Here is a 24110-nt window from a genome sequence, read left to right on the forward strand (position 1 = left end):
GAACCACACTCTTTTAACAGCTGAGTGGAATTGTCCCTTCACATCCATGGATGCATGGGTCAAACATCTCTAAGTCTGGACTGCAAAGAAATATTTGGTGCAAAATACTCATAAAAGGAATATATACAAAATGCATTCCAGAGAGCTCTTTTGTCTGTTCAGTTAAGGGTAAGATGACTTGGCAAATTCAACAAAGACAGATCAACTACTATTCCAATCCAGGTGTAGGTGTATGAAAGGCAGTTAAAAGGATACTGGAATGTCTTACCAGGGAATTTAAACATAACTTAGCCAAATTTGAACAGAATATGCTCTCAGAGCAAAATTGTCAATAGCAAAAATGAATTTAGTGTACAATGTTCTGCTTGGCATTTGTTTTCTTTATTTCACCTAGTTTTCATTCAAATCAGTTTTCAAAAGTCGTTCTGACCTCTGGAGACTGCCCCTCATATCTCAGAATACTTTGCTAAGCAGAAAATAAGAGAAAAAGGGAAGAAAACAAATTCAGGTCTGCAGTAGCATAGTTTATCTAGATCTTCTCAGTTTCTTACAGCCTCATTTATCTCCTTTCCCTGCTTTGATCAAGCTGTCTCCTCTCATGTAGCCACCCATGCCAGATATCTTCATCCTTTCTTCATTTAAGTCTAAAGATGTTTGTCACATCCAACCTCTGAATCTTTATATAAGGAAGAATCGTAGCAAATAATGCAAATCAACACAAGCCAGTAAAAATTTAAGAAGCATCAGGATACAGGTGTTGACTGCAGCAACTTTAAATGCCTATTGTTGTATCTTTCTCTGTCTTTTTCTCATCCTGCTAACCACCATTTTTGCTGCTGATCAGCTTTTTTATTAGAGTTTATTTGTACCTCACTGTTTCTTGAAGTTCTGCATGTCGTCCAGAAGAGGGACACCAAGATGATCAGAGGGATGGAGAACCTCTCTTACAAGAAAAAGCTGGGAAGAATTGGGGTTGTTCAGCCTGGAGAAGAAAAGGCTTTGGGGTGGCCTCACTGGGGCCTTCCAGTGCTTGAAGGGAACCCTCAGGAAAGAGGGAGAGAGACTCTTTACAAGGGCCTGGAGTGACAGGACAAGGGGCAATGGCTTCACACTGACAAGAGAGCAGGTTTAGATTGGATATTGGGAAGAAATTGTTCCCTGTGAGGGTGAAGAGGCCCTGACACAGGTTTCCCACAGCAGCTGTGGCTGCCCCATCCCTGGCAGTGTTCCAGGCTGGGCTGGATGGGGCTTGGAGCAGCCTTGTGTAGATACCCAGAAAAGAAGTGTCTACTGAATGTGTCTCGAACACTGATACCGGGGTAGCCATGGAGCCAACCGAGGATTATTGGTAGACACAGGCAAGGGCTGTTGGTACCAGCATGCCAGGAGGAAGAACAAAATGTGACTGGTGAAGGGGTACATGTGGAGGTAGTGCAGCACTTTTCTGGGGCAAATATCTTGGTCAAGTCCACAGAGGCACAACTAAAAAAGTGCAGGAATGAGGCCAAGAAGTAGGCATGGACTGTAGGGGGGAGCAAGACCACCTAAGACCCCTGAAAGCTCCTTGCCCAGTTCCAGAAAGGTCTGAAAGGATGGAGGGTTCAAGATAACTTATTTGACTGGAAAGCAAGAAACTTTCCTTCGGGGGAGAAACCCATCCCTAAAAGGGAAACACCCAGCACTCCTAGGTGTCACCCCTCAGGATCCTGGACACCTCATCACCCCATCAGGTATCAACACTGCAATTAGGGCTGCTCATCTCTTTCTCTCTCTCTCTCTTATTAATCTCCTTTTCTCTCTTCCCTTTCATCTCATTCTTTTATCCAAAGCCCAGTGCCATGTTCTTTTATAGTAGGTTAGGGATTACACACCAATTTGCATGCCAAGTGTGTAATTAATAATTACATTTTTCTGATTGTTTGCAAGACCCTGTGACTTTTGCTATTCCTTACAACCAAAAACATTTACATATCACAGTGGAAGGTGTCCCTGCCCATGTAAAATGGGTTGGAATGAGATGTAAGGACCCTTCCAACTCAGACTATTCCCAGATTCAATTATTTAAATGATACTTTATCACATACTTTTTGAATGCATTAGGAAAACCTCAGTATCAGGATAAAAAATATTTTGGAGGTGTCACTGTGTTTATATTCTCACATGTAACAGAGAATAGTGAGGATTGTGCCTGCTGTGGTGAAAATGTCATGTCAGTTCCATGTAGGCCCCCTTTTATTGCTCATGAGGATGTATTAATTTAAAATGAGCTTTATTCTCTTCATGACTATCAGATTAATTAAAAATGTTAATACTCCATTATTTTCGATGGGGCTGATATGCAAGTGTTCTAATTATAGTAAAGATGGATGCTATGACCACTGCTGTAGGAATAGTCTTTTTTTGTGCGAGATATCAATCCAAATTCCAGCTCTGCATGGATTCAGAACTTGGTGGGAATGAGGACATGCATGATACTTTTCTCTTTTGTGAGCTGCTCACTTGAAAAGCCTGGTAAATTTTTGTCATCTTGCTTAATGTATGCTCTACTCTGGGAGAGGAAAATATATTTTGCAAGGACACATTGAAAGGTTATTGATTAGGGAAGCTGGGCCAGACCTGACAGCCTAGTCCAAAAGCTGTGTGGATTTGAATCATCTTCATGGCTTTATTTGTAAATGTGACCAAAAATTTTGGGGATTTTCTCTTAATCATAATAACATTTGTTTCTTTGTTTTTGTCTTTTTCAGGAGCATCCCAGGCCAGAGTATGAAACCAAACTGCTGCAGAAAAAGCTGAAAAATAAAAACATTACAACAGAAAGTTCAGACGAGGTGAGATGCTGCTTACTCTTTTCATTTATGTGGGATTTGTGTTTTGTTTTGTTGTGATTATATTTTTGTCTGTCTCTCAGAGGTTACAAACGGCACTTTTTGGTGCTGTTAATTAGCCTTTTGAGTTGGTAGGTGGCAGTGTGCTGAAATGTAGGCCTGCAGTGCCATTCCAGGGCTTTGAGGTCATGTCTTTCAAAGTAAAGCAATTTGCCTAGAAATGGGGTTGACAGGTGGTTCACGATCTAATCTGTGGAGTAGTGCCTGATTCTCAAGAGAATCACTACAGAATTCTTATAGCAATCCCTCATCCCTCAGAATGTCAGTACTTTCTGCACAATGGAGAAAGCAGCTTTTATTATGGTGATTTCATTTGCAAAGGTAACCTTGGTGACTTTAGTGCTGCTGCAGTTACACAGTTGTGAAGTTTTAATGGCATTTCCAGGACAAATAGCAAAATAGTTGGTAGATAATTTTCAAACTGAACAGGGTTCAGGATTTTTATGTCTATTTCAAACTTTTTTGAACAAGCCCTTTTTTATCAGTCTCATCTTGTAAATTGTTGACTGAGGTCTATTTTCTAAACACTCACAAATTCTGTACTCTTGGTCCATTAGGCTTGGTTAACCACTGCTCTTTCCCTGCATTCCACGTGTGCCAGGAAAGTCAAAGCATTCCAATACCATGTTCAGCTTCCAGGGAGAAAAAGACCAGTTTAGTTTGATTACAGGTTGAGAATCAGTATCCAAAGTGGAGAATTTTCAAGTTTTCAGGTTTGGTCCAACAATTTAGCTTGTGGAAGAGCTACATTATCCCTTTCTTCTGCTGACCACCATTGTAAAGTGTTTCCAGGGAATCTTTCATTTCAGTGAGCCTGTCTGTTACCTCTTGTGCCCATCCAAACACCACAGAAAAATAATGGAAAAATTCTCAATAATTTTAGTGGTGGTTTTGATCTTGCCCAAGAAGCAGACACTCACAGAGCACTGTGGGGTCTTACACATTGTATAGCTCCCTTGGGCTTTCAAGTGAGGAATCAAGGACTGTAAAAGTCCAATAAAATAGTTGCTCTTCAGCTTTTGTTTTTTTGGCTTAAAGTAAACAGGAACTGGAAACAAGTCAGCCATTGATGCTGTAGAATATTATGATTATCTTGCTTATCTGAGATACAGGAATAATTATAAATTATATATTAAGGTAAAACAAAAAGAAACAGAAAAGAGCCCCAACAAAAATCCCCCAAGACACCAACCAAATGAGAAAACCCCACACCAAAACCCAAAAAACAACCCAAGAAGAAATGTTAAGTAAATAGGTGGAAAACAAGGAACAGTGTAAGATCCAGCGCTACAAAACTAGGAAAAGCTCCTTTCAGATATCAAGAATGAAAAGTCTAACATGGTATATTTTTTGTCATATTGCTTTCTGTGCCAATGTGGATGGAAAAAAATACTGAATTTCTGAATTAGTGTTCCCAAAATTACTGAAATATATTCCAAGCAACTGAGCAGTTTTCCATCAGTGAACATTCTGGTTTACTAATTCTGTCCAGCAAACAGCACATTAGTCTGGGTTTGGAAGATGTGTTGCTCATGGCTTTGTACATCGGTATCTTATAAAATTGTGAGATCAATAGATGTTGATGTGAGAACTGCAGAAGAGGAAAAAACCTAAACATAACAGTTCCATTAAACAGTCCTAACTGTGGAAATGCACCATTACATTTTGCTTTGGAAGGCCTTGAAAAATTAAACATTAAAATGGTGAGTATTTAAGATTGCAATAATTATTTAGCCTTATTTTTAGAGATTTCAACCTTTTCTTTTTGCAAGACCATTAGCTCAGGAGATTTTGTGTGGCAGGTTAATATTAAGACACAGGTTTCTGTGAGGTCTCTGGCTCAATATTTCTGTCTTATTGAGTGGATGCCAGGGTGCAGAACTTTGTCATATTACTAGGGGAGATCTAGCGGCTGGACAGGCATCAAAGTAGAGATGTCTCTGTAGTTAAAGATTCAATCCTCCTAATTTCTTGGTTTTGTGTGAATACACAGATGTCTGTGAGGTTTCTGTCTCTTCATGTTTTGGTTGACAGTCTAATGTCAAGGCATAAGTCTCTGTGAAGTTTTCTCCTGAATATTTTTAGCTAACTATTGTAAATTAAAGGCATATCTTTTTTAGTGTGGCTGGTCAAAAACTGTAGTATTGAGTTAATATCAAAGGATTGGCTCTGGCACTGCTGCCTAAAATTTCTCATTACTTATCTAACATCAAGTCAGAAGTCTCCAGTTCAGCAGCTGTGGCTTGTTGGGATAGAAATGATGCCAAAGGGTGGCTATTGTGAGCATACTGGTCTAGAGTTTACTTAAAGGCATATATTTCTATAAAATTACTGGCTTGTTTCCAGTATGTTAATTCCTCTGTTCCAGTGAGGAAGTGACTGATTTTATGGCAAGAAGCAGCTTTTATGTGCAAAGCTCTTTGTACAGTGCATTTTTCCCTTGCCTTACTCCATCAAGGAGTTCCTGTGAAGTTAATTGGGTTATTTTTGCAATGAAGGGGACAGGGGTTTGGTTAGGGGCTGCTTTTGTGATTGCAGGAGAAAGGTCACACCACTTACATCCTCTCTTAAATGATAACTTGGGAATTCACGTTCAGAGGAAACCAGCACACAGTTTTCTCTCTCTGCTGTTCAAGTCATTAACTTTAATGAGTGTGGAAGATGCCCAGCACCTGTCAGGCCCAGTAAACATATGAGTCACTCTACCCAGGCAGCAAATTCCAAATCAGCCTGATGAGCCTGGCAAGACAAAGTATGATGCATCTAATATATTACTTGCCCACTGGGGTTTGTGTTCTAGAATATAGCTCTCGTACAAAACACCACTTGGGTGTGTTTCTGCTACTGGAATAAGAAAAGAACAAAATTTCACCTTCCACCACTGTGTTCAGGCTGTTTGAATAAATATTTTATTGGTTGTTTGGAGAGTGAGAAAGAAACTGTGAGGGCTCAGAGAGCTTCACAAAAGATTGATGAACAGTAACACTAACTTCTATTATTTCAGGAGAGAATTCATTTACAGCTAAAGGAGTTGAAACATTTGTGTGAAATGCCTCAGATTATGTAGCAAATAGATAAATAGACAGTCTTTATGAATTATGACATTGATTTTAGAAAATTCTAAGGGACTGATTTGGGAAATCTGGAATGACCTGTCTTATAGTCAGTACTACTACTTAATTCTTTATGGTCACGTGCTATTTACAAGGACATGTAGTGACAGCATAATGGGGAATGAATTCAAACTGACAGAGAACAAGTTTAGGTTAAATATTAGGATGAAATTCTTCCCGGTGAGGGTGGTGATGCCCTGGCACAGGTTGCCCAGAGAAGTTGTGGCTGTCCCATCCCTGGAAGTGTTCCAGACCAGGTTGGATGGGGCTTGGAGCAACCTGGGCTAGTGGAAGGTGTCCCTGCCCATGGCAGGGGGCTGGAACTGACTGATCTTCAAGGTCCCTTCCAATTCAACCCATTCTATGATTCTCTGATATAAAGGCTTGCAATGTATAGCTCCTTTATTCATATACATCAAAAGGCTTTTTTGTTCTTGCAGCAGAGATGAAGGATTACACACACATGTATGAATGCATGTATCTGATAATACATTCATGCAAACACAGCAGATACAAGCTTTGTAATGAAGCAATTAATAGTATATTTTGTGTTTCTTAAATGAAGTATAATACTTCATTTCAGAAGATGTGGATAGAAATCTTTAATGAATAGGGTTAAGTTACTGCATGTGCAGAATGTTAACTGAAAATGTGGTGGATATTTGCAGTCTTCTGAGAAGATGTTCTTCTCTCTCTGTAGTAGTGGAATCCTCAATGGAATTACACATAGGTCAGGAAATTAAAATTGGTCTTGTGCCTGAAAACACGCAGATGGGGCTAGATCCAACTCTCACTGGAGCTGATGGAAAGCCTTCCAGTCATTTTTGTGAGAGATGACCCTGACTCCTTTTCATTAAATGTCCAGCTGATCTGGCAAACATGATTCAATATAACGTGTGTGTGTATATATATATATACACACACGTATGTGTGTGTGTGTGTGTGTTCTTATCTTTCCTATTTGGCAGGAAAGTGAATAACTCATTCTACATATTTCTCAAGAAAAATTCTCTTTATAGAAAAATAAGGGCTTGTCTTTTGGCTTGTGTCCTGACTTGGAGCAAACCCTAGGAGTAATAGGTTCTGGCATTCTGTCTTTCCTTTAATTCATTTTAAATATGATACTGGCAGAATCAATTATTCAAATAGTTAATTCAGATGGTAATTGAAACAAAAAAGAAATATTTCTTTCTGAGTTAAAGCAAGCTGATTTGGAGAGGAGGGTCTCTGGTGTAAAGGATGATACAGATAAATATGAAGTAGAATTGTACATTGCTAATACTTTATATATCTATTTTTAAAATTTCAACATTGAAAAACATGAAATAAAAATTCTTGCTAGCAGTTGATTACCAATCTTCCATAAGCAAATCTCCCACAAGGACTAAAAATCCTTTCAGATACTGGAGCCCATTTCTTCATTAAGCAAGTCCTTGATAAGATTAGCTAAAGAAAAAAAATATCTTATTATTGTAAATATTAGCTCAAACTCTGTAGAAAAAACCAAGATAATTGGTCATAAATACCAGTTTGAACAAGCAGAATTATAAAAGAACTTTAAATATACCCAGAGTTCTTTAATCCCTAGTATTTTAGCATTTATTGAACCATATTATTAGTACGATAAACCCATCAATTTGATACAGTATTTCTTAAACTGGCCAGTGTCTTTCTGGCCTCTTTCATGTCTTTACTTTGAGAAATATCTGTCTAAACATATGTGATAGCAAGATGAGTATGTAATAAATTACTTTTGTTTCTTTTCCAACTTATTTCTTGCATCATTAACTTTTGAAAATAAAAAATGACTGAATGAAAATAAAAGAATGGCTGAAGATGAATGAGGACACATATGATTCTAATCTTCCACAGAGATTTCTTCCTCTTTTTTATACTTGTACTTGTTATAATTCTGGGTTTTTTAATGTTTATTCGACTTCTAGGCTATGGAAGTTTCATACCAAAATATTCATAAGCAGAATTTATGTCTTCAAAGGAGTGTTGACATGGTCTTTCAATGTGTTATTTAGATGTGGGGGTTCTTTAATTTTATAGTACATGGCATGTGTTCAAACATTCTCAGTATTGCTGTCTTGGAATTTGGTTATCGTTGTATGGAGTAGTAGAAGAAATACAGCTAAAAATGTCCCACTTGCTCCCTGTTCCTCAGAAAATCTACAGTGGGATTTCCTCTTTTGTATCAGACGGATGAACCCAATGTATGGCCACAGTGCTCTGCTCCTGTGTCTACAATTATGTTCCAGCCAGACTTCAGTAGGAAATAGCTCTTCCTACACTCTCAATATGAAGTAACAAAATACTTAGAAGTGTATTATAGTAGAATATTCCAAGTTGGGAAGGTTTTCAGGATTTTATGTAGTCCAAATAACTACTCCTGTCAAAAAGTGTGATCTCAAACTCTGTTACTCAGGATATTACCCAGTCGGGTTATGGAAATCTCCAAGGATGGAGATGGTAGCATCTTTCCGGACATGCCCTGACTGTCCTCATTGTGTGAAAACTTATCATCATATCCAGCCTGAACATCTCTGCTTTCAGTTTAAGCCCATTGTCTCTTGTACTTCCAGCATTAACCACGGTGAAGAGCCTGGCCCTGTCTTTTGATGAGCTCCTTAACTGTGCTGAGCAAGACTTGTTCCTCAGTTTCTCTTCCTTGGACACGTTCTCTGCCCTTGACTTACATAAGTAGTGGCATTAATGTCTTCTACTGGAAGGCCCAAACCAGTATTTTAGATACAGGCTAATGAGTGCTGAAAAGCTGAGGTAATCACTTCCCTGGACCCACTCATTGACACAGCCCACGTGCTGTTGGACTTCGCTGTCAGGGCACACTCCTGGCTCTTGTTCATCTTGTTTTCTGCAGACACCAAAGGGTCTTTTCACTAGAGTCAGTTCTCCTCCAAGGAGTTTTCTGCTTCAACGGCATTTGCTCTTGATGAAATTCAGGAGGTTAGTAGAGACCTGTTCCTTCAGTCAGTCCAGTTCTATCTGGATGGCAGATGCATACTTAAGAAAACTGACCATCTCTTGACCCACCCCAGCCTGAAATCATCATCCAGGACCAAGCATTCCATCACCTTCTCCTGGTCCCTTCTGTAAAGCAGGGTGGTTCTAGGATGACCACAGCAGTATTCCAGCTGTTATAGGTTTCCAGGCACACTTACTGACTAACACCCTCTGACCAAACCATGGAACTCACTTTTGCTGAAGTCAAGGCAAATAGCAAGGACAAGTCTCCTCTTGCCCACAGGTCCAGTCATTTTCCTCACCGAAAGCAGCCAGGCTTGTGCAGGAAATGATTCACCCTTGGTAAATCCAGAACGACTCTTCACAAATACTGACTTCTCATGATGTGTTTAGGGTGAGTTTCTTCACTTTTCAAGAGACTAAAGTGAGACTTATTATGATTCCTTAATTATCATTATTCCTTAATTCCTTAATTATTCTTTCTGTGAGGATGGATACAAGATTGTTCTTTCTCCTGTTTTCAAGGCCCTTCCCTCATCTTAGTGTCCTTAGGGAGATGACAAGAGATCAACTTGCAATAACATCAGCTTGTTCATCTATCTTCCACTCTTTTTTCTTCACAGTTATAAGTAAATGAAATCACTGCTTGTCTTTCCCAAAGGAGTAACTTTTTTTTTTTCCTAGACAGCTACAATGTGTTAAATTAGGAATACTGGATACTTTTTTATTCAACTATTGGAGGCTGAACAGTGCAGATGAGAGCAAGAATTTTAAGAAAATAGTTTTACTTGTGAGATTCTGCTAAAAAAATTATAAACAAAAATAGTGGTGGTTGTTGGAAGAGTGTTTTGAAGTGAGAAACAAGAGAAGGCAGGGCTGCTGTTTATTGGTCTTATTTATGTAACTTTTTAAGATTTTGGCTGAAGGAAGCATTCTCTCTTGGGTGATGCTATAGCTTGCATTATTTAATCATAGAACTAGAACCCAAGCATGTGATTAAAGTTAAGCACAGGCTTCAGCGTCCTGGATATGGATACAATTAAATGCTTTTTCTGAATTGTGGCCTAAGCTTCTTATTGACAGCATTCAAGACGATGCAGATCTCTTTCCTATTAAACAGGGTGGAAAGACTAATTTCTATAGATTTCATTCATCAGTACTTGAAATTAAGGGGAGTTCTGCCTGAGTAAGTAATAAAGTCCTTAAGTCTGCACCTACTGACTTGCATTGTACCCTGTCAAAGACTATAATAACAGGTTGGAGTGCCACAGCAAATTTTCAGGCTGAAAAATAAATCTCCAGAAGTCTGCTGGGTTTTGATTTAATGCACTAGAAAAAACAGTAAGAAAAAAACTAGAGTATTCTCCCTGTCCTGGGAGCTGGTGACAAACCCCTGTAACTTGGAGTATATTTTTACCTTCTGTTGAGGACACTTAGAGGGTAAAATTCATGCTATTTATCTCCTACAGAAGCCCAGATTTGGGACAAAATTTACAGAAACTGGCTGTGGAAACAACAGTCAGTTAAGTTAGTTGCCAAGAATTTTTTTATTTGATGCATACTGAAATCCTGTCTGCAATTTTAAAGAAATAAACTGCATTTACATTCAGTTCTTTTGGGCATCCATCCCACGAAGATTGTAATTCCACAAACTCCAAGCTTAAAGAGCTAAGTAACTCAGTTTGAGCTGCTCAGTTTTTGATTGAAAAACACTTGCCTGCTGATCTGCAGATTTTTGTGTTTCACTTGGTTTAAGGATATGATGGCATTGTTTTTAAAAGCCCCTTCACACTGTGGTATTTCATGTAGCAAATAAACCTTGACACCAAGGTGATCAGAGGGATGGAGCAGCTCTGCTGGAAGGAAAGGCTGAGGGAATTGGGATTGTTCAGCCTGGAGAAGAGAAGGCTTTGGGGTGACCTCATTGTGCCCTTCCAGTGCCTGAAGGGAGCCCACAGGAAAGATGGAGAAAGACTCTTGACAAGGGCCTGGCATGACACAACAAGGGGGAATGGCTTCACACAGAGAAGAAGGTTAGATTGGATATCAGGAAGGAATTGTTCCCTATGAGGGTGCTGAGGCCCTGGCACAGGTAGTGCAAAGAAGCTGTGACGGCCCCATCCCTGGCAGTGTTCTAGGCCAGGCTGGATGGGGCTCTGAGCAACCTGGGATAGTGGAGGGTGTCCCTGCCCATTGGCAGAGGGTTGGAATTAGGTTGAGATTTAAGGTCCCTTCCAACTCAAACTATCCTGTAATTCTATGATTGTAATTCGCCCAGATACTTTGTGGTCTCCATTTCTAGAGATGAGTAAAGCCTGTCTGCACAGAGGCCTGAGAAACCTGCTCACACTGACCCTGCAGGATAGAGATCTTAGATGGTCTCCAGAGGTCCCTTTCAACTCTAATTGTGCAATTCTGTGAAATGCAGGAAAGAAATGATTCATATAAGTGCAGACAAATTGGTTTGACCACAATAAGCATATTTTGAAAGAAAATATAATTTGAGCCTTACTAGAAGTACTTTAGCAATAGGACAAAATGTAACTTGGGTTTACTAAAGGCAGATTAATAACCATGCCATCTAAAGTTGTGTGTTTGATTAATGATATACTGGATTCCCTATGGTAGGGAAATGTAGTGTACTTCAGTAAACCAACTATGTATTCCACAGGGGGAATAGAATTCATTTAATAAGTTATTAATCAATATCTTTCACTGTGACAGACTAGAAAAGTGTCTGTAAGAATTTTCGTTTCAAAGGAAAAGAGAAAAATCTGATTTTCAAGTAGCTGATTTGGTAATGCAACTACAGTGCCTTCTACCCACTGCTGTTCAGTGCCCATCCTTCTCTGCTGTCCTTTATGACATGATTTTCCATCATCCACTTTTTTTCCAATTTTTTAAAAAGATTTTACAGCGTTGGGAATATCTTCCTTGAAGAAATATAATATATAGAGTGTGGGAAACTTTGCAGGTGATCTCTTCATTTGGTGCAGGTCTAAAGCTTTAGAATGTAGATAAGTGCATGTTCTTGAAAAATTTTTATTTCTCACTTATATTACTAAATATATCAAAATATAACAAAATATGTTTGTTTCTTGGATATTACTCCCCAGGGGTTGTTCAGTTATGGAAACAAATGCATCATGGCTGGATTCTGCCATTTTGTTCTTCAGAATTTAGAAGGCTGCCATATTAAAAAGCAAAATTTCCACCTACTTTCATTTATTCCAATATATAATTAGTCCCTTTTCCCTCTGAGTGCTAAACCAGAGAATAACCCAGACCTTGAGGACAATTTTTGCTAGTTAATTTCTCCTCATGGAAAGGAAAATCTAGAGCAGGTTCAGAGAGACAAAAACTGAATCAGAAAAAATAAAGCAAAAATTATAACTAGCTTTTTAACAGTCTGAAGAAGAAAGAAAGCAGACAATTTCTTCCAGAATGGCTAAGATTGGATAGCAAAGTATACATCTAAAGCATAACTTAAAAGTTATGTTTGGAGTTTTTTTTAACGTGTGTTTTCCTAGTTTTGTACTACATGATAAGAGATGGTCTGAATGGGTTGACATGGAAGCTGGAACGTTGTCAGCCTGATAAATGCTGAGTTAGAAGCAGGGTTGAAAACTAAGGACAGGAGACATATAATGAGAGAATAAAAACAATCACAGGCTTTTGAGAAAAGGATTAATTATGAACTATATACAGAACTTAGGAAATGTAAGGCCACTAGCAGTACAGACTGAACTGTTCAAAACCCATAGCTGTGTTAATGGTGAAGAGTGAAGAAAATTTACTGTGGCTGCTCCATCCCTGGAAGTGTTGAAGACCAGGCTCGATGGGGCTCTGAGCAACCTAGTCTGGTGGAAGGTGTCCCTGCCCATGGCAAGGAGGTTGGAACCAGATGGTCTTCAAGGTCCCTCCCAATCCTAAACATTCCATGATTATAGGATCCTGCTATCACTCTCCTGAGTCTGTTATGTCTGAGTTTTGGGGCACTCATTGCAGGAAAACAAAGGTGATGGGATGTGGTGTTTGAATGCATTTGATTTGCATGTTCAATTGTTGCCTGCAGTGCTAGTCGGACTGATGAGATGAGTCACTTTCATTTGGGTAAATATTTTCATTTATGGAAGCAGCCTTTATGACATCCAGGAAGAAATCTGAGACAGAAAGACCTTAGGTGGTCAAATTGTTAGTGGTACACAGCTGTTCTAAATTATATTGGCTTCCAGGTATGCCCAAAAATATGTATTCCTTCATAAGTACATACAGGATCAGGAAAGACATAGTCTAATGCTTTTAAAAACAGAAACGACACAGAAAAAATGTCATACCAGGCACCTATTGCACACTGGTTTCTTTGTCACAACATGACAATATTATATAAAGCTGATTAAGTGGGAAAATAATTGTATCAACCACTTACTGTCTGTAATAAATCAGTAGCTAGTAATACTTATTTTTATCTAAAATTATTCAAGTTGCAGCATTTTACATTTTTATTTAACTTAGCTTTATTTTTTTGATTGTTGCTATCGTTCACCAGGTTAATTTTCTTTCGCTTACCTGCTAAGGCAGGTACCTCTGGTTCTTTTGTGTCCCTCTTTCTCTGAGCCTCAAACAACAACCTTGTACACTGAGGTGTCTGTCTACAATTGACAATAAGAGAATTCTAATTGGCTATGTCAGCTGTAGGAAATCTTTTAAAAATCTTTTAAAGCAACAAGTTGATAAAGTCATATGAGTTGTTTCAACTAAAATTATATTGAGTAGTAGGCTAAACTTCCTTCAGACAATAGCTGTGGTTTTTAATTTTAGTGACAATAATGATAAGTTAAGGAAAGTTATTTTCAAAACTAACAAATCTGATGTGATCAAGATCTAAATGCAGGCAAGACTTCAGTTTTCTTGAAGTTCTGCTTATTAAAAAACACTAAAAATGCTCATATTGAAGGATTTAATATAAATTGATGAATTAGATCACTGAGGTCATGTAGTGATAATTTCCTTTAAGGAGGATTTTAAAAGCAATCAGAATACTAAAATGCAGTAGATCAAAAAAGATTGTTCAGCAAAAAAACCTATAGCTAGGGAGAAAGGATGAGAGCAAGGGTAAACAATAAATGTTAAAAGTCCAGTTTGAACTAAATTTTTCAAAGGAACTTTTTTAAAAAGTGAAAAAAAATGAACAAAAACTTAACCAAAGAATCACAACGAAACTGTAGATGCACAGACACAGAGAAGAAAAAAGGAATGGGGAAGAGTGGGCACTGTTCAGTAGTCCTGCTTTTAAAGGTAATCTAGTTATGATATTAAAATTAATCAAAGCTGTAGGATGATACGGATTGGGCAGGGTTTCTTGAAACCTTCCAGTCCACTCCCCTGACCAAAGCAAGGCAAATTTGGAACAGTTTGCTTAAGGCGTTGTTCACTCACATTTTTATAGTTCCCAAGGATGGAGATTCTCAGCCTTTCTGAGGAACATGCTGCAATGTTGGCCTGACCTCATTGTGAGGAGTTTCTGTGATCTCTGAAACCTGACTGGAATTTTCCCTGTTGCAACTTGTGTCTGTTGCTTCTCAACTCATCACTCTGCACTTCCAAGAGGGTTCTGGGTCTGTCTTCCCTACACCCTCCTCCTAGACAGTTTTCTACAGCAATTGCATCTTCAGCCTCTTTTTTTTAAGGCTGAATAAGTTCATTTCTTTAAGCCTTTCCTTCTAGGTAGAGCTATATCCCCGTAACTAACCATCCTGATGACTTTATGCTTAACTTCTTTCTGGATATAAATGTCTTTCTTCTACTTTTAAAGGTCTTTAGATGCAGTCTCGGAAGAGCTCAATACAGTCCCCAAATCCAGGCTGTTGATGAAGGTTTTCAACTGCATTTGTCTGAGTATCAGCCTTTGGAGGACAACAAGCTGTCATCCCAAGCAGGGATGTTGTGCTCTGAAATATGCCATATACATCTGACAGAGATATGCTGGCAATGTTTAATGTATAGTTCTGTGGTTGACACAATTAAAAGGTCTTGCAATGAACGGAGCAGTTGAAACAAAGACCAGCAAGAAAAATAAATAGTTGACTCTATAACAACACAAAATGCAAGATGACAAAGAAGCATAGTATGTGTTTTTACTGTTTAGTATCCTAGAGGAAAATTCAAAACAAGCAGAAATACATTTACCACTTGAGGGAAGTACTGTACCAGCAAATGTGATAAGAAAGATTCTACTTTTAGAAACTTGTAGTATCACAATATCGCCATGATTTTCACAACCTGACTAATAACATGATTGAAAGTTGCTCAAAAATTCTTAAGCCAATTAGCATTATTTTTTCATTATTAAATTACCCACAGCTTGTAGATTTAATTGCCCCATTTTCATTTCTAGGGCTTGTACTTAATACTGACAGACGGCAATGCATGCATTAAGTTTTATGTGGTGAGGAGGAAAGTGTTTTATAGGGAATGTAAAAAGTTGTTATGGAACAGAGAGGTATTCCTTAACTGGGTTGTATATCATCAGGGTTTTAATAAATTAGACTAAGTACCTGATTATGCAATTCCTTTTTCTAGAGCCCTTACTGAAATCAAAGGGAGAGCTACAAAATGGAAAGTTTGCAAGACTAAGTCCTGGCATGAGAGAACATTATGGAAAGTTTTATCCTGGAAAACAGACTCATAGCATCTTTATTTATCACAGCATTAAAAGTAGATAATTATAAAGAGTTTTCAACATCTCAAACCCATCATTATCCATATATTAGGAGTTACTTGCTTTGCCTTAATTATTTGATGGAAATTACTTTGTGGCCAAAGTCCACCAAAGTGGAGGGTTGTTAGTTTATTTCACCTAATTTAGAGACAGGTTGTTAGAGATGGTGATTTTGCAGCTGGTAGAACCTTTGGAGGTTTTGATAAAAAAAAAGATTAAGAACAAAGATTGTTAAAACATGAAGTTTTTCATAAGCTTTTGCATGTACATGATTTTGCCACCAGTAGTAATCTTGCTAACTGGGGCCAGTCACAGCAATAAAATTAATGGGATATAGAAGGAATAAGATCTGTGAGTCATAAGGATTGTGTCAAGCCTTGAGAGCTTTGTGTAATTTACTGAGACAGTTTATTTTTGAAGAGGAAACTGGCACAATCAATATGCATTTGATTTCAAGTGTATTGATTCCATATTTTCCTTTAAAAATTAGTTAAGTAAGCTTTTTACTCAATAGCCTTCCTTTATTGTAGTGTTTATGAGAATGTGGAGCTTCTCAGAAGAAGAAGGGTAGAAATAGTTCTCCTTATTAATATTGTATGTCTATATTTTAAAAGATTTTATGTGTAAAGTAAATTGGCAATGAATTATATCGAAGTGCCTAATTAGTTTTTTGTGTGCATGAACATTAATGAATGAGTTGGTGAGGATTATCTTCCATTTTGATCACAGTAGTGAGCACTAAAAGAAGACAAGGAATGTCTGAAATCATAAGTCTTGTTTTCCATTTTTGTTCTGAAATCTCCTTTAGGTGATCGTACACTTGGAAAGGTTAGGCAGCGTTAATACAAGGGTTTGTAGCATTGATGTTTTCTCACTGAATTGCTGCACATTTCAGGCTTAGAAACTATGTCAGGGCCTCAGAAATTTAAAGCAGTCTTGATTTATACTGCATTCTAAGTCTGACTGTTTAAACCTGCATTTAGTTTTCAGTAAAGCTGAATATACAGCTTTGCAGGATAGAAAAATATTACTAATGGGTGTTTATTATTTTCTGAAACATCCAACGTATGTTTGTACCTCAATGCAGAATAATTGCCATATCTTTGTGTGTTCCTAGGAATCTGACTTGCACATTTCTATGCTGCACAAGTCTATTTTGTCCCACAATAACCACACAAGTGAACATTTTCTTCTTAATGGATCTTCCAGACCTGAAGGGTACCCACAAGAATGATAGGGAGAGAATATTCACAAGGGCCTGGAGTGACATGAAAAGAGGTAATGGCTTCACTCTGACAGAGAGCAATTTTAGATTGGATATTGGGAAGAAATTCTTCACTGTAAGGGTGGTGAGGTACTGAAATAGTTTGCCCAGAGAAGTTGTGGCATGTGTAGGTTGCAGCTGCAGCTGCTGTCTTTGAAGTCTTCTCAGATGTGCCTATCTTTTAAAAGACCCCTTTATTTTTCCCATGTACCCTGCTGGCTTCCATTATTGATATTAATGATACCTGGGGGGATTTAAGCAGTGCTGATCTTCCCCTTGTTATTGGAGGCAGAATAGAAGGACTGGTGTCCTTCTACCTACACATAATTCTTTTTAGGGCTGAAGAAACTTGTTTATCTTGTTGAGTCTGAAGCTCTGCATGAGCTTGTAAATTGTGATGGTGACCTGCAAGAATTGCTCCAAGACTGTGCTGCTAAGATTTGGCCAGTGCACCCCTCCTTAGTCAGATTTTCTTTAGGAAGAGGTAATTGCTTTTTCTGTATTACTCTGCAGCCAGTAATGATTGGTAAATACAGATAAATATCTTTTTCTTGTATGTAATTGTAGGAAAATCTTGTGCAGCACAAGTGATCAGTCTCTACTTTTGGGAAGGTGATAAGACCCTTACAAAGTTTTGTAAAGAACTGTTATCATGCTGTGGGCTGGAAGAGAAGCACGAACTTGTGGACAAATTTGGGGTGTTGGGGCTGAAACTATCCAAGATGTTACCAAAAATGCAGGGATCTGTAGGATATTGCACAGTGCTGCTTGATTATGGGGAACTGGAGAAGTGCTCCCACACTCTGCATGAGGAATGAACACAGAATTCCATTCAGCAACACCACTGGAGAGCCTTTGCTTGGTAGATATGTACCCATTCATATGTTCCTGTCTGCTTGGAGAGATATCTGATAATACATTTTTGGATTTGTTTATAATTTAAATAGAGACTTGAGGAGGTTATAGCCAAGGGAACCATTAAACTCAGTATGAGAAGTGGAGATTTATGTAATAACTAACTGTAGCAGAAGTAAGGACAAGAAGAATTTGGCTTAGAGGTAAGGGTGATGAAAAGAAGATTGAAAGACAAGGTATAAATGAGCCAAAACATGACAAATCTGTAGTCAGGTGCAACTTCAAGATGTTGTTTTCAGAAACAACAATGTGCTTTCATACAACTCTAATTTCCTAGTGTTGTTGTGAATTTAACAGCAGAAAAAATACGATGTAAATAGGAGGAATTTCACTCATGACTTAATCTGTCTCTGGCTTTCTGTAAGTAAGAAGTTTTCATTTAATATTGGGGGAAACACTTCCTTTAATCTCCTTTAAGTCTGGATGATTTCAGTGTGAACTGAGCCTCAGGTGAAAAGTATTCAAGACTGTTTTGCACAACCCCATGCCTGGTAGTAGCCTTATTTATTTTAGAAGGAATACAGAGAGATCCTGTTTTTAGCTACTAATTTGTTTCCCTGAGGTGGAGACCATTCCTGCTGTTGTATCAGACCTACATGTGCTGGTCTGAATGTTGATACTGCCTCTAGATCACTGCTTCTGGCAAATGGAGTTTGTATTTTACACATACTCCAACACGTACTTAGTACATTTCTGCTTAAATATTTTGTCTTTAGCCTCACTCTGCTTGTCAAAACCATGATCATTTCACCACAGAGCTCTGTGCTGAACATAAACTCCATTAGGAATGAAGGTTGGATTATGTGAGGAATATACTGGCTTTACTGAACTTACTCCTATCACCATAGACAACATAAGTGCACACAATTTGGAATTTTCCCAATATTTCTAATGGTCCCAACCTGTTCCTGATTTATGTGAGCCACCACTTCTGAACAAGACCTTGATCTCCATAGTGTAAATCTGGAGTAATTCACAAGGTCTAACTAAGGCTGAACAAAGCCAAGTGTTGGGTCCTGCCCTTGGGTCACAACCCCATTATTTTCTCTATAAAAACTCTAAACAAAATTTAAAACCCAGTCCAGTGATTCTGGATTTAAAATTTAAAACCCAATGATTCTGAATTTCCAGGGTTTTTTTATGCGTGTTAGAGAGAAGACTTTAAATTTTGATCCCTCGCTAGTAGAATATTATAATAGCTTGTATTAAACATTTTTGTTTGTTTCTTAATTAAACTGCTACTGCCCATATTAATCCTTTCACTGATGAAAGTCCAGTCAAGCAAGTGTTGCAATCATCAGTCCAAAGCTCCACAAAAGATGTTCCTGGTCCGCATGGTGTATTTTAATGATGCATTTTATATTTCTGTCCAACTAGCAGGCATTTTCCAAACAGAGAGACATCAGTAATTCTCTATTCACAGACAAGACTGTTATACATAATCCTGGAAAGTTAGAAAACAGCATCACTTTAATAATTGTTCCTAAATGCATTAAATTAAGGTAGAATGAGAGGTCTACAAAATTGAAATATTTGATTTGAACCTGTACTAATGTATCCTTTAGTGCATTTTTCTAGCTAATTTCTGTACTTTCTTTGTATGTGGGTTGTTCTTTTCTGGTGTTCTTATAAAGTGAACAAATATGTTTGGTTAATGGTACTTAGACTGAGAACTGTGGTCTCACTACCTGATTATGTGGTAACCCCTTGTGGTTTTTTGTACCAAGACCTGTTTCTTAGTAAATGTGGCCTTTGATCTCTTCAGTCACATTAACTGCAGGCAATACATACTTCAACAGATATTAGCATATGCCAACATTTCCAGAATATATTGAATCAGTGTCACAAAATATAATCAATGACTGACAGGTTTTTCTTATATTCATCAACAGTGACTATATCTACTATGAAATTGCGTCCTTCACTTCATTGGAAGGGAGGATCCAGTGTTTTATGAGGAACTTCTGCTGATGTTATGTGCATAGGAAAATTTCACATTTCTGCTGTTTTTCTCCTGCTAATTACTTTATGTGAGTGCAGCATCAGATGGGATACTTAGATCTCCATAGGGCACCTGGACCTGGATCTGAACTCTGGGAGCAGATTACTATTAAGCAGCTCCTTGCAGTGACTGCTGTACTGAGGTGTTTCTATTTTAGGAAACTGTTTTGATGGTCCCTGCCTGTTATCCTAGAGGGTCTCGCCCTGCCTTTTTCCACATGGCAACATTCTTGTGAGAGAATCATTGTTTCTTTCTCCTGATTTATAATCAATGGAATGGAGATACAAGGGTCAGAGTGAGGTTTTGCCTTTACAAGGAAATTGAGAAACACCATATCTGTCAGCATAAAAATATACATACTTGAGTTCTAGAGATTTATTTTTTCCAAGCAGGATAAACCATTTTTAAACAAAAGCCAAGAACCTTCTTCCATTCTAATTACAATTATATATTTTAACTTTCACTGCTGCTTTCAAACACTCAAGGAGAAACACAGACCTACTCTAACTACATATTCAGCAGCATTCAGCTGCAGTTTCAGCTCTTAGCCAAACCAAATTTATGATAAGTCGGAATAACTGAAATTTCTTCCCAAGCCCTGATGCATTTGAAATTCTTAAATTTCATATTTTGGCATGATAATGCCACAAAAAAGCCCCAGATAATTTTCTATTCCCTTTTGCTATATATCTACAAAGAAAATGTAAACCAAGAGGTGCTTTCTTTAGAATTATTGGCTCCTGCAGTAACAAAGATAAGGATTTTGAAAGCAGCTTTTGGCAAAATGGAAGAAAAATATGGAAAACAGAATGGATGGCCCAAGTTTTTTTCAGTGTGAAAAAAGTTAGAAAATAATTTGAATTTCTTGTGTGCCACTTCCTTTTATGAAAGTAGAAAGGGTGAACATATATAGAACAAATTCAGGTGTATTTAGAAGCATGGTATTGACTTTTGGCCTACATTTGGAAAAGTGTCAGAGGTCTTTTCCCACTGTGCATAATTCAGTGGAGTATGTGGTTATGGGAGTATTGAACTTCAAGTCTAAGGAGCTGAAGTTCCATTGGTCTGTGAGCTAACTACTGCTTTGCCCAAGTTTGCAAATGCAGGCTGACAGAAAGAAACTGGACTGAAAGTTTTCCTGTTCTGCAACACTGATTTGAAGTGACAGCTGTATTTCCTTCACTTGTATTCCTAAAACTCGAGGGACCTCCATGTGTCCCAGCACCTGATCTCATTGGGGGCTACCTCCTTAGGTCAGGTTCAGTCTTTTCCCAAGAAGCCTTTTAGAAGTATCATCTGAAACACACTCACACAAATTAAGCTGAAATGTAGAGCCCAGTAACACCAGTACAGCAATGAAACATACTCACAAAGTGAGCTTTTTGTTCCAGACTTTGGGTTGAAAGGAGGAACTCCAGTGACCTGGCTCCATTCCCAGGACTCTGTAAGAGTCATAGCCCAGGTTCAGGTCTTGAAGGAAGAGAGGTGTGCATTAGACATGTCAGCACTAAGTCACCTGTACCATTCCTGTGACCCACACACTGTTAAAGGTGGTGTGCTGGAATGGGCTGCTAGGTCAGCACCAACACTCCCATACTAGATCCAAAGCAAATTCTAAACTTTCTATGAACATTCAACGTCTTCAAAATCCACCAGTAAATTCCCAGTTTTATGACCCTTGAAGTTTTATTACATACCTCAGAATATCTAATACTTTTTTTAAAAAAACTGTTTCTTGAAGCTGTGTGAATAGATAAGAAGCATTGTGTTATTTTATTAAAACGTTGCTTTTAGATAACACAGAATCATAGAATGACCTGCGCTGGAAGATACCTTAAAGATCAGCCAGTTCCAACCCTCCTGACAAGGGCAGGGACACTTTGCACCAGACCAGGTTGCTCAGAGTCCCATCCAGCCTGGCCTTGGACACTTCCAGGGATGGGGCAGTTGCATCTTCTCTGGGCAGGGGGCTTGGGCTAGATGATCTCCAGCAGTCCCCTCCAACCCTAAGTATGTTGTGAGTCTGTGATCTCAAAGATGGCTGCCTGGCACTTGCTTCATTCTACTTATATTTCTTTGTCATGCTCATGTTTTTATGAGGCCACACACCTCTTATCCTTGTCTATTCCTTCTCAGCTTTTCCTCAGGATGTGATATTGCTGTGGGGACTGAGCCTGAGCACTCTGTGTGTTTCTTTGCCTAAAGCAAACACTTCTGTTTTGGTGTTACCCAGCCCAAGGCTCTGGCTCGTGCCCTAGAGCTCAGCTTTTACACCGTTCTGCATGGGAGAAGCAGAAACAAATGTAGTACAGTTGAGAAGTGGAACAATTAGGCAGATTGATGTGCAACTAGCTGATATTGTAAAAATTATTATTACTATTAAAATTAACATTCTGCTGACTCTACACCTTTTCTATATCAAGCACTAGACATGGGGTACATTTCTTTATTAATACAAGTGTTATCAAACTATGAAGCATGGCCTAAAGCTTTGCTTCAGCTGAGGTACGACTTCATAGTTCACAGCACTCTTTTCCAAAGGTCAGGAAATGAATCAATTATTGTCATGCGTAGGAGCTCTGCAGCAGAGGTTCTTCAGAGGGCTACTTGTTACTTTAGGCTGCAGATTTTGCAAACTATGAAAACATAAAAAATAAAAATTAAGGCCCTGCTTGCAGATGGGTAGTATTATTCCATGGCTATCTGTCCATATAGCAGTGAACCTCCAGTGGGGGGGAACCCAATAGGAGTTCAAATCTCACAGGCAGTAGTGGAACAGGCTCTGTTACCAAGGATGCAAGAAACTGAAAGTACCAGGCAGAGAAGTTGCTATGCCTTTGTGTTTTTCTGGATTGTAACATGTGGAGAGGAACATGACAGCAACACAATGGGGTTTTCTGCCAATCCGCTTATGGAATAGCATGGTGTATTCCTGCATGTTAAACATTGGTCCCAATGGACCCATTTTGAGCTGAAACTGAAAATAACTTTATCTTAGGTGTGCTATTGAATGTTCAGGACTCTCTTAGCTCAATTAGAGCTTGCATTAACAGCTTGAGTGTGAAATTATTAAATTGTGCATGAAGCAGTGACAAATTAAAAACAACTGGAGTTAAACACAGGAGTTCTCCCAAAACAAAGGGCTGTAGCTTGGAATTTAACTGTAATGACAGGCCACATCCCTGGAACTGTCCAAGGCCAGGCTGGCTGGAGCTCCGAGCAACCTGGGATAGTGGAAGGTGTCCCTGCCTGTAGCAGGGGATTGAAACTGGATGATCTTTAAGGTCCCTTCCAACCCAAGGAACCATTCTATGATCCCACAGCTCCTCTATTCAAAAGGATAATGAATTTCAGCCATGGTGGGACCTTTGCAGTAATATTTTTAATATAATATAGAATTTTGAGTGCACGGAACTTAAAGATCATCTTTGTCACTTTTGATCGGGATGTTTCCTCTCACTGTAATTACAAGCATATGACAAAATGTTTCTTAATATAGTTATGATAGAACCATAATTCTTAGTATTTTATTACTACTGCATGAATTATACTTTCGCCGTTTTTCTCCTAAGTTTCCCTATACAAATATGGACAATACATTGTGGTGCTGCAGAGATTAATTTTCTATTCTGATAAAACTTAAAAAATTTTGGTGAAATATGTCTCTATTTACAAATGCTAAATTCTTCTCAGTTTTTTGCCCCCATACATTCAAACTCTCCCCCACTAACATACTGTTTGCTGCAGCTATTTTTTTTACTAAAACATGTTTTGATTTTAATAAAATATCTCAGTTCAACTTTTATAGAGTGAGGAGTTTCCAACTGTTGTTTTTAAATTACTCCTTATTTCAAAATGGAATTTATGTTGCAAAGGTTTTAAAAATAGAAGAAATGAAAAAAATATTATAAGTTGTTGACGTAAAACATTTGGTTCACAGTAATTAAAAACATTTTTGAAAACAAGCACTTTAGCTTTCCATCCTAATTTGGGACATATCTCCCTCATTTTCTTTTCTTTTTGTGGAATGCAGTGAAACTTTAAGAGAAGAGAAAAAAAATCATTTATTGCCCTCTTATCTTGCTTAAATGTCTATGAAGCCTAACTTTTCATTGCTACCTTTCATAACAGACCTATTGACTCTTTTTTTAGCATGAGGAGGACTCTTTGGTCCATTTTCTTCATTTTACTGATCCTTATGATCTCTATCACTGAGAGA

General features: G+C 38.2%; 1 protein-coding gene across 1 annotated transcript in view; it reads left to right on the top strand.

Annotated features, from left to right (window-relative positions):
- Positions 1 to 24110, top strand: part of ANO2 (anoctamin 2) — a 150091-nt gene that overhangs the window by 74665 nt on the left and 51316 nt on the right. The window contains exon 14 of the mRNA XM_030960274.1: positions 2748 to 2831. Coding sequence (XP_030816134.1) covers positions 2748 to 2831 — 84 coding nt within the window. The remainder of the gene's footprint in view (positions 1 to 2747; positions 2832 to 24110) is intronic.

The sequence above is a fragment of the Camarhynchus parvulus genome, chromosome 1A (assembly GCF_901933205.1).
Source record: "Camarhynchus parvulus chromosome 1A, STF_HiC, whole genome shotgun sequence".
NCBI lineage: Eukaryota > Metazoa > Chordata > Aves > Passeriformes > Thraupidae > Camarhynchus > Camarhynchus parvulus.